Source organism: Rattus rattus, chromosome 18, assembly GCF_011064425.1.
Source record: "Rattus rattus isolate New Zealand chromosome 18, Rrattus_CSIRO_v1, whole genome shotgun sequence".
Classification (NCBI taxonomy): domain Eukaryota; kingdom Metazoa; phylum Chordata; class Mammalia; order Rodentia; family Muridae; genus Rattus; species Rattus rattus.
This window is the reverse complement of record NC_046171.1, coordinates 29913324-29925333: the sequence shown is the minus strand read 5'-3', so window position 1 is coordinate 29925333 and position 12010 is coordinate 29913324. Positions and strand designations below refer to the sequence as shown.

The 12010-nt window shown below is 40.3% G+C and overlaps 1 protein-coding gene across 2 annotated transcripts in view; it reads right to left on the bottom strand.

Moving 5' to 3' along the window:
- Slc35f1 (solute carrier family 35 member F1) overlaps window positions 1-12010 on the bottom strand; it is a 384770-nt gene that overhangs the window by 141067 nt on the left and 231693 nt on the right. For both annotated transcript variants that reach the window (XM_032888242.1, XM_032888243.1), the window contains exon 2: window positions 5055-5230. In XM_032888242.1, the coding sequence (XP_032744133.1) occupies window positions 5055-5230 (176 nt within the window). The remainder of the gene's footprint in view (window positions 1-5054; window positions 5231-12010) is intronic.

Here is a 12010-nt window from a genome sequence, read left to right as displayed (position 1 = left end):
CACAAAGCAAGAGATGATAGAAAATATGCAAAAGTCTACCTGCAAGAATTTTCTGGAAAGCAAGAGATGAGATGTTTATTGAATTGCTTTAGCCAGAAGATTGTTATTGTTATTATTACTATTATTATTATTATTAAATATTAGATTATCTTAAATAAATACTCTTCAGTGAAAAATCAACCCTTGTAAGGATTGTTATGAGGAATACTGAAGGGATACCCCAGGCTTCTATATAGTGGTACGCCCTTTGGGTTCTATTATATTTCCATGCCCTTTTCCATACTGTGGCTGCAGGAAGAACACAGGCTATGAACCTGCTTTTGCTTTTGCTGAGCGTCCTATCTTTACCGCGCTGTCTTCATTTGCTTTAGTTAGACACAAATGTAGAAAACTGGTAGTAATCAAATTGACTTCATCCATTAAGCAGGGAACAATGAAAGCAGACATGGAAAACAGTAAGAAATGACTATAGACAAAAACCTGATGATAAACATTTCCTCGTTAGGAAAGGCATCCTGGTTCACTTTTGATTTTAAAATCCAGTCATATTTCTTGCTTCTGTATCACGAAAGCAAGAACACAACTTTAGTTGAGCTGAAGACTGCCCTTCCTTGTTGCACGGTGTTTGCCTTTTTGTGTCTTTTGGTTTTTGGATTTCAGCTAGAGTTACCTGAAATTTTAAGAAAGGAGGAACTATGCAGGGATGAAGGAGTGTTTCAAGTAATTCATAGGCAGATAATCAGGTGTGAAGCCTCACTCGAAGCATCCTTTGCTTCCTTAGTTATATTCTCAAGAGCCTTAATTTGGACATAGAGCATGGACTTCTTTGATGTCTGCTGTTTCTTTATGGATGCATTTTCATTTCCTAACTATTTCTCAGTGGGGTTAATGTACGGATACTTTCAGTTGTCCTTTACTCCCCAAACTGGATATATTGGTGGACATTGCAATTTTGAACTAAACGTCATTCTCTGGAGTTTTATCACTGAAGTGCTCTGTTAGAAACAGTAGAATCTTCAATTCCAGAGACAAGTGAAAGAGAGCAGAGCTTCAACCTTTCAGGCCACACAACACTTACTTATTCTCAGGATTTCCAATGTGACAACCTTAGCTTTAGAACCTGTCTGAGTGCCATGACAGCGATCTGTTATAAAAATACAGCCAGGAAACTGCTTCCTCTCAGCGGTCCAAGGCATGCGCATATGGCCAATGTGGAAGCCCAACTGGGTAGATGATATTTGTGCTAGGAGAGATGTGAATGCCAACACTTGATTTGACCTGCAGGCTCTGAGGAGCACTGAGAAAGGAGGGGTGGCTGTAAGGGGTCCTCCCCTGCGCGCAGACTTCCCATCTCCTCTGTGTTACTCGGTTATTCCAAGTCTTGAGGTGCCTGAACAGAAAAGTTATGATGCTTCCAGCATATTAAAGGGACACAGCGTGTACTAAATTAATGGAATTAGGGCACTGATTTTCAGATATTGGCTAAATACCAGTGTATGTGAGTAAACATCAAACACACAGATACACGAGCAAGGTCAGTGGTCATCCAGGGTGACAGTAAACAGAAAGAGAAAGAAAGAGAAAGAAAGAAAAAGAAAGAAAGAAAGAAGAAAGGAAGGAAGGAAGGAAGGAAGGAAGGAAGGAAGGAAAGAAGGAAGGAAGGAAGGAAGGTCCAAAAAGAGCACTGCACTGTGAGAACTGGTTCCCCACTCACTCACTGGGAAGACAGTATTTCCTGGTCTTTCCTTTTAAAGGGCCTCCATATTCCTTCCCAGGCTTCAGCCTCTGCCTTACCCACACTGACACACCTATCACATTGTCTGTATGACTCTCTTCTGATCTCGTTACTCCATCCCACCACACCGTACACCCCATGCTACTTTCCTCTTCAGGATTGTCAAATTCAAGAAACACAAATGTCTCCTTTTATTCTAAAGCAGTTATTCTTAACCTGTAGACCATGGCCCCCTTGGAGGTCAAATGCTCTTTTTGCAGGGGTCACATATCAGATACCTTGCATAGGATAGCATATGTTTACATTACAATCCATAATAGTAGCAACATTACAGTTATGAAGTAGTAAGGAAAATAATCGTACGCTTGGAGGTCACCACAATATGAGGAACTGTATGAAAGGGTTGTAGTTTTAGGAAGGTTGAGAAGTACTATAAAGGTTGCTTATCCCTCCCTCCTCCTCCAAATTTCACAAAAAGAAGCTCTGCTATAGTGGCTGTTCCCGGTTGTCAACTTGACTCTATCTGGAATGAACTACAATCAGAATTGGAAGGCTCATCTTTGATCCTGATCTGGAGGCTGAGAGATGCAAGTTTCTGACCTGGATCTCGGTATGGAGATCTTGAGGCAAAGTGGCTATGAATCCCAGGAGCTTAAGGCAAGGAGATCTCTGAGTTCAAGGTCACCTGGGACAAAGCAAGTCCCAGACCCAGGCGTGGTGGGACAGACCTTCTGCTGGAGACTTACATAAGGACATTGGAAGAAGGAGGAGTCTCTCTTTTTCACCTGTCCCCCTGCCTTGTGGGACTAAGTCACCGCTAGATCCTTGGACTTCCATTCACAGCTGCTGATGATCCTTGTTGGGGAGTTGGACTACAGACCGTAAGTCATCAACCAATTCTCTTACTATACAGAGACTGCCCATGAGCTCTGTGACTCTAGAGAACCCTGACTAAGACACCTGCTCTTCTAGCAATGGCTGGTCACTGCCTCTATCTTTTTCTAGTAGCTTTATAAAATTTTGGATGGTATATTTCCTGGCTTTGAAGAAGTAAGAAGGACTAAATTCTATACACTGTCATTGACAATTATAAATGTTTATTATAAGTGGCATTTTAATATTATTAACACCCTTTTCATACCTTAACTTTTCTAGCTTCTACATGTAACTATTATAATCATGATTTTCAATTTTTAGTATGCTTGTTCTCCCCATATATAGACTCTTACTTAATCTCTGCACTCTTTGAAAATAACAAAGACCAGAACCCAAAGGGGAGCAACAATTTGCCATTTCAAAATCCAGGGGTGCTTAAAAATCACTGATGAGGAATTCGCCATCGTCATACAAACATTCTTTCCAGTACTGAACTATTGAGAATTTATTTGACCCCATTATTCTTAATTATACTCCTTATATTAGGTTAAATAATACCAGTGCTTTGATTTTGATTCAAGCTCACATCAAGTGAGTTTTACATTCATCCCTTGCCTCTCCTTTTCTGATTCATTCCCACAGTTTCTCTGAAACGAGTTACTAATTGTATGCCTCGCTCATTGCCTCACTTCCTGGAGTCTTTTCCTCGCCTGGGGTGCCACCATTCAAGACACTTATATCATTCAAATTCACCGGCTTCTGACTCACACTGAGGACACTAAGACTTAGTGTCTAGAACTCTTGTAGGCTGGCAGTTTATTCTTTTTTTTTTTGTTTTTTGGGTTTTTTTTTTGGTTCTTTTTTTTTTTTTTTGGAGCTGGGGACCGAACCAGGGCCTTGTGCTTCCTAGGCAAGCACTCTACCACTGAGCTAAATCCCCAGCCCCTGGCAGTTTATTCTTAACCGTCATTACAGCTGTTAATATTAAAGACTCTAAAAAAAAAAAAAAAAAAAAAAAAAAAAAAAAAAAAAACCAAACCAAACCCAAACCCAAGTAACATCAACTTGGGGAAAGCAAATTAAGTTAGCTTCTAATATATTTTCAACAACTAGAAAAAATCAATTGAATATGAGTGTGGTAATGTTCCGTGTGTGTGTGTGTGTGTGTGTGTGTGTGTGTGTGTGTGCATGTGCATGTATGTAGGGGGTTATTTACTCATGTGCTTGTGTTTGTGTGTATAAATAGGTAAGCATACATGTGTACATGCACATGCATGTGTGTATGCACACGAATACCAGAGATAGACATCAGGCAGCACTCTTAACTACTCCCCAGCTTAATTGATAAGACAGAGTGGAGCTTGTCAATCTTGCTCAGCCAGCTGCGTAGAGAGCTCCAGGATCTGCCTGTCTCTGTTTTCCCAGTGGTGGGATCCAGATGCATGCTGCTTTGCTCAGAATTTTAAGTAGGTTCTGGGGCCCTGAATTCATGTTCTCAGACTTGCAAGGCAAAGTCTTGAACAACCAAGCCATCCCCAACATCAGACACCTTCATTCTCTTCTCTTCTAAGCACCTGAGCAGTATTATTTTAGACAGAACTCCAAATAAGGACACGGAAGGATTAAATACCAATAGTTCTTATGAAAGTTTTTCAAAAAGTGTATTTATTGAACTAACATGTCTAGCAAGATACATGCTCTTTTGGTTATTAACATATGTGATTGTTTTAAAAGCTATTAATGGTTTTTTATTATTTATTTTTTCAATAGATCCTGATTAACAGCTACAATTTAGGGGAAAATCTGGAGCTTTTTCTAGGGTCCCAGACAAAAGGTTTATTACCGAGTTTGACAGTGTAGTAGGGGGACTTTAAAAGAGACTCTGACCCCCACCCACGTAATCTTTATTGGACCCACGCTTATGAAAGGCGTTTTCTTTTGTTGACTCTTGGAAAGGTTGTTTTCAATGTTTTATTTCTTTAATATTTAAAACATGTGGCTATCTATAAGAGTCGCCTTTTCTTTCATTCCTTTTATGGTGTGGGTTCAAGCTGTTCATTTTCATACTCATGTCACTTCCCCCAAAGAACCTACACTTGTCTGTAGTCCCCTCAGACAGCTCAGGGCTGGCACGGTTAGGAGAGTTGATTAGGCCTGTTCCGAGTTTCAGGTGGTGCTCTATTTAGATTCATTGAGAGGATCAAAACCCTTATCAGGAACTCAAAGGCATGAACAGTTGTACTTTTCTGCAATGCATACAGCTCCTGCTTGTTGCTGAATTCACACAATGCATGTCTCTTTGTGGTATTACTGCAAAATAGCAAAAACGAGATCTGGAGATTCGAATCTTCTTACTGACGCTACAAATGATAAAATGTCTAGTCAATGGCTCATAGTCTATGTATTTGTACAAGTCATGTTCCTGAGATTAGGGGCAACTCACCTTGTCGGACAGCTAGGGTGGTAGTGTAGACCAAGAAGAGGAGGATGTAGTTCAGAAAGCTCTGGAAGACTGGTGTGTTTGCATGAAAATCTTCTGCCAGGTATTTGCTGGTCAAGCCAATTCCACAAACAAGAAGGGATAGCACTTGGCCCAAAGCCACAGAGATTAGCATCTCCCTGAGAAATGAAGCAGAGCACAGCGACATCAGCCGGGTATCAGTGGAAACAATGGCAGTTAAATCCATTGGTAATTCACAGCAGACACTGAGTTCAAGGCACTGGATACCATATATTGTAACCCATTGCAGCAATGCTAAGGAACTGAACAATTATTACTGAGGCCTTAGAGAGATGGAAACTAACGCTTAACATGGGTAATTAACTTGCTCACAGAACTCATTGTGAGGATAAAGCAAAACCAGGTTATGAGGTTGAGTCTCAGCCTGGGAACCTGGCTTCCTTCCAGTCACTGTACTACAGAAACAGTTGAGGAAAGGGAATATCATCTTGAAGCTTAGCACAGCATGTGGACTAGTGATGCCGAGAGTGTGCCCAACCCAGCGAGCAGAAATAAATTCCAGCATCAACTTTGTATATAATTAATTAATAATGGGGGATCCAGAAACTCTTGACTGAGAAAGGGGGCCACGTTTAGCGTCCTTCTAAACTCTGGAACTCTGTTCTAAGAAGCCTTATTCGGTTCTTTATTCTCAGTTTCTTAAGTTACAATTGCCTATATATTAAAGCCATTATTCCTGAAATAGATTCGGGACTGTGGTAGTATAATAATTATGCAAATATTTTCATTGCCGTTTTCATAGGCAGTGCTCTTGCAGACTACTGAAGCAGGGACCGGAGGCAAGAGTCAAAGTGTTCAGTTTCCATGGAAATGAAATGCCCACATAAGCTTTGTAGTCACACACACACACACACACACACACACACACATACACACACACGCACGCACACACACTCCTGCTCCGACAGGAGGCGGACTTCGCTCTGAAAGTTTTTCCTGACCTTTGTGGTTTATTTGTAGAAACAGCAATATAAAATGTGAAAGCTGTAGTATAAACACAAAGACTTTAAGCTGAGGATATGTGATATTATATATTTCTTCCTCCAAGGATTTCTTCTCCCATGGCAGACACAAGTCCATTTTTTTTTTCTGGATGGAACACGGATCTATTTCTCCTTTTTTGGAAGCTAGATTAATCTAGCCTTGCTTTGATCCCTAGAGTGCAGAGAAGGTGAAGCCACGAGCCTTCTGGGCCCAGCCTTTGAGAAGTTTTGCTGCATTTATGTTTTCCTACTAGGAAACAGCTTCTCAGTAAGGAGCCTTAGATGTGCTATTAAATATGAGAAACTCCCGGGAAATAAAGAGAGAAACCCAGGCAGCCTTTGTGTTAAGTATCTGAGTGAGGGATTGGGATTCTCCTGATTCCATCATACCAGGCCAGCCTACACACAGGAGAAGAGGTGAGGGGTCCCTGGAGACTGTGGCCCAACTTGGAAAGTTATGAGAAAAATGAAATGCTGTTTCTTTGGGGCATGCAGGTTTCCAAGAAAGGGGCAACAGAAGGCTAGAAGGAAGCTCTGAATGTTCTCTCTCCAATGGCCTCTGATCTGTTGACTCCTGCCTCTCCAGCCCCATGGTGTTCCTTCATGGTGGCAGAGAGAAGATGGCAATGGAACAGGAGGTCTCCCTGCTCGTATTCCTTTGAGAACGTCCGTCACCCCTTTTCCAGCCTGACTCCTATTCATTTGTTCCCCAAATCTTGGCTCTTTTGTCACTGGCTTCGAGAGGGCTTCCTGCTCCCTTTCCCTCAGGATGCATCTTATTTATTATTTTTATTGTCTCATTGTCTTGTAATTACTACTGGCTTGTTTGTTTAGTCTGTTCTGCCTTTGGATTTTGACATTTTAAGTTTCCTGAGAATACCTGCAGCACGATAACACCATTCAGAGGACCATGAAATGGAAGGCACAAAAGACAACCATGAGCAGCACTGAGTATATAAGAATATCAGCGCTATCGCTTCTCGGCCTTTTGGCTAAGATCAAATGTAGAATATCAGCGCTAGAGCCAGGGGGTCTCCGCTGAGTTCAAGGCCAGCTCTGTTCTACGGGACAGGTTCCAGGACATCCAGGGCTGTGCAGAGAAACCCTGTCTCAAATGGGAAAAAAGAATAGCACAGCTTTTTAAAAAGATCAACAGGCTTGAAAATATGGGGCATAGTAGAGCACATACTTAGGACAGGCAAGGTCCTGGGTTCAATACTCAATGCTACAAAAGAAATAAAAAATGAACACTCCCCCTTGACAACTGAAAAAAAAAAAGGAAAAAATTCAAATAACCTGAGAGATTTGTAAAGTGTTTTTTTTAAAGATTAGGATATACGGTAATATGGTTTGTTATGACACTATGATGCACATCTGTTTTTCTTGGCCTTCCAACCCCCTCTACCCCCCCATTTTTCTGTCCCCCGCTCTCTGATCTTCCCTCCTCTGAAACACTGTTTTCATCCTACGTGTATTTCACCGCCATTTTTCTGTCATCCCCAATCCTTTCTCTGCTTTTCCAATAATTAATTTATTTCTATTTCATGTTCATTCATGCTTTGTCTGCATGTATGTCTCTGCAAAGGTGCTGGATCCCTGAAACTGGAGTTACCAGAAATTGTGAGCTGCCTGTCATGCGGGTGCTGGGGATTGAACCCAGGTCCTCTGGAAGAGCAGCCAGTGCTCTAACCACTGAGCCACCTCTCCAGTCCTAGCCCCCCCATCAGTTCTTAACCCCCATCAACATTTTTTTCTGTTTTTTTTTGTAGTCCTCACAAACTATATATATATATATATATGTGTGTGTGTGTGTGTGTGTGTGTGTGTGTGTGTGTGACAGAAACATACTATTTTCATTCCATATTTGAGATATTTGGGTTGACACAATACTTTCCAGCACCATCCATTTTGTTATAAGTGTCCTGATTTTATTTTTATACAAATACTACAATTTTTTTATCCATTTCGCTGTTGATAGGCACCTAGTCTCATTCTATCTCTTAGCTGTTGTACTTAAAGCAGCAATGAACATGGATGTACAAGTGTCTCTGTGGTATGTTGAGGTATAATTAAAAAGGGGCATGACTGGTTCCCGCCAGTTCCCACTCCACTCGGATCTGCGCGCTCTGGTGTTTCTGTCAGCCGCTTTCACACACTGTCCCCTTGGCTGGTTGTTACTACACCTGACCCACACAACACATTCCCCAGGCCATGTTAGCGTGACCCCATGCCACCCTAGCCTCAAGCATTCTATAGCCTAGCACGGCTTCCTGCCACGGACTCTGCTCACACTCCCAACAACCCAGTGACTCATGACTCACCAAACTGTAACCCCAAAACCAGATGTATATGTTAATTACTCAATGTATAATACATCCACACAATTAATTTACAACCAATTGATAAGGATATAAACCGCCCACCTAGATAAGATATAGTTTGCTCATCTAGACACACAAAACCCTGTACACATCCAACCCTTAAGCATAGTCATAACAACTTGTAAATGCGCAGAGAGAAATCTTAACATCAGCCTCCATGTTCTCCCAGCTGCTCTCTCCCTCACTTCTGTCTTCTCTCCTCTCTAATACTTTTCTCCCGCCCATCCTTCCTTCTCATCCAATGACAGGCATCGTTCAATCCTGTACCTGCCTCCACCTGCATAGTGACATCAACCTACAGTGGTTGGACTTAGAGTCCTTTAGATGTATATATATACATGAGCGCTGTAGGTGGGTCATATAGGAATTCTATATTTCGTGTGTGTGTTTTTGAGAAATCTCCATGCTTATTTCCATAATGATTTCACTTATTTACATTTCCACCAGCAGGGAAAGGGGATTTCCTTTTCCTCACATCCTCACCAGCATTTGTTCATTTTCTTGAGGTCAACTTTTTTGACAGAAGTAAAATGGAGTCTCAAACGTATATTACTTTGTATTTCCCACATAGCTAGAGGGTCGAACACCTTTAGAAACATCTATTGGCTAATTGTGCTGGTGCCACTACATGAACTGAATCCTTCTCCTCTTCTTCCAGTTCTTCCTCCTTCTCTTCTACTTCCTCTTGTTTCTTTTCTTCCTCCTCTTCCTCATCCATTTTCCTCCACCTCTCTCCTCTCTCCTCCTCCTCCGCCTCCTGTTGCTTTTTCTTTGAGACCGCTCGTTCTGCGGTCAAGGATGACCTGGAATTTCCAATCCTCCATAGTTTGGATGTGCTAACTTATTCAGGAGTTTTGTTTGTTTGTTTTCCACAGTGTTGAGAATCAAATTCTAGGTATAATTCAAGCTCAGCATGCATTTTGCCAACTGCACTACATCCCTAGTTTTGTATTTCATTCTTAGAGAACGTTCTGTTTGGTTGTTCACTTCACTTCTTGATTGGAGGATTTTTTTTTTTTTACAGTTCTTTAGATACTTTAGGTATAAGTCCCCTGCCTGAAATATTGCTGTCAAAGATGTTTTCTCATTCTCTAGCCTGTCACTTTGTTCTGTTAATGGTTTCCTTTGTTGTATAGAAGCCCTTTAATTTCATATAGCCCTATCTGTCAATTCTTATCTTGGGAACCTAGGGTACAGAGAGTTTCCTCAGTGGGATCATTAATGGTGACTACATTGGTAGAAAATGGTGAGGAAAAAAATGAAAAGCATGCCAACTTTGAAGACTTCTTTGATGATATTTGATCTAATCACCATGTAGCACGACACTAATAATTGTAGCTAAATAATTGATTTACAGGAGAATAATAATCCTATGATTGGTAATTCTTGATTATTTGCCTAATATACATACTAAAATGGAAGAGATATTGGTAAAGTTACAGCTAGTATATTAAATGGTTGCTTCTGAAGCTGAGTATGCACTAGAGCGTGTTGTGAGGAGTGTCCCTTCTTGGAAAAGAATAGAACTATACTATGATCTACCTAAATTATTATGATGATGTTTAAGAACTTGGTAGCATCCTGAACCAAATTAGGATACACAAGGTTATCAAATACCTACACAAGACAATGAAATTTTAATCTGCCATGTAATTGACTCCAACATATTATAAAATACTTTTCTATATGCTGCTTATAAGATGTATAAAACGAACAAGACAAGTCTGTCATTGGGAGACCATTTAACCAAATTTTTAACACTGGATTTTCAAGAAGCTTGGTACAAAATAAAGAAATAGAAAGTAAATGGAAACACCAACAATAGTTCATGTTTGCAAAGTATTGGGAATAATTCATATTTTTGGTTGTGAGCCTAGCCTTTAACAGCTGAGCCATCTCTCCAGCCCGGGAATAATTTATAAAATTTTCTTTAACCCTCAGAAAATTTTATAGAGCAAATGCTGTTATTGTGTCTTTTGATAGATAAGGACCTAAGCCATAGGAAGGTCCACCATCCCAAGGTCACACAGCTATATATACACTTACATATAATTTAAAATTATATATGTGTGTATACATCTATGTATATATGTATGTATACATTCATATAACTTCAAATTGTTTAAAAAAGAAAGAATATTAGACATTTGGAGAGTAATAGGCCCACAGTCTAAATACTCTTTGCTGTCAATTTGGGAACAGGACCATGACGCATCAGATACAATAGGTGTGTCATTTCTGCCAACATTTTATGCACAATGAGCCCATTGACCCACAGATGTCATCTGACAGGGGTGATGCAATGAAAGTTGGTACACCACTTCCTTGGGTCTTTTACCTACCACGCAAAATATATTAGACTGTGACATATAAGTTGCAGTAAAAGGCATAAACTGTTTCAAATACCCACTGATATGAATAGATAATAAAACCTAGTTTATATAATAAAAATTATTAAGAGGAATAATACACAGATATAAATTGCTTTGTGACCAGATCTTGTATATATTTAAACTAAAAAACAACCTACTACCAAAATACTATGAGCAAGATTTTATTTATATGTATGTCTAGGTAACAGAAGTCTACAGAAATCGAAAGTATGTGAGTGGTTACCTAGGGCTAGGAGAATTGAAGAGAGAGGGTTTGACTGACAAAGCTATTTTGCTTTATTTATTTATTTATTTACACTCCAGATTTTATTCCCCTCCTGGTCCACCCCAACCCCAAGGGTTCCACATCCCATGTGATGAAAATGTTCAAACTGAAGTGAGGTTTTAAAAAAATTGAGGATATATTTATGTGCGGTGTTTACTTGTGTGCACACATTCACTTGTGTGCGTTTATATGTGTGCGTGTGGAAATGAGAGGTTGGCATCAAGAGACTTCCTTGATGGCACAGAGGTATGTTTCTGAACCTGCCGAACTAGACCAGCATTAACCTGACGCTAGGTAAGCATGTCAAGTCCTAAATTCTGAAGTACTATGCTGCGTCATCATTAGCTATAAAATTATTCTGTTTTCAGAGTGTATATGGAGCACAGAGCTAACCTAACAGGCTGGTTTTTTGAAACATTTTTCAACAGTAAAGACAAAACCCACAGCCAGTCTGACTGACAAGAAAAGAAATCTTCTGCCAAGGGCCCTGTGATGTGCACCTTCCAACAGGAGGCCAACACAAGCCTACCTTGTTTTGTTAGCTGAACAGAGCTGCAGACTCACTGTGTTGAGTATATTCTTTCAATTATCAGTCATGTCTTTCAGCCACTGCCACTCTGACTGAATTGAGAATGCAGAGTACGATTTTATAGGGCATACAATAATCACCATGTGGATGGCAGGAGGGTTGCAATGACTCTCTTACCAGAACAGCCCGTGAGTCCATTCTTAACTAAAGGGATCTAGATATCAGAACTACTGGGACCTGTGTGCTTGAGAGACTTGTTATTGGTATCAAAATAAAATAAAAAAGTAAATATAAAACCTCCTAATGCCTAAATGCTCATACTCTAAC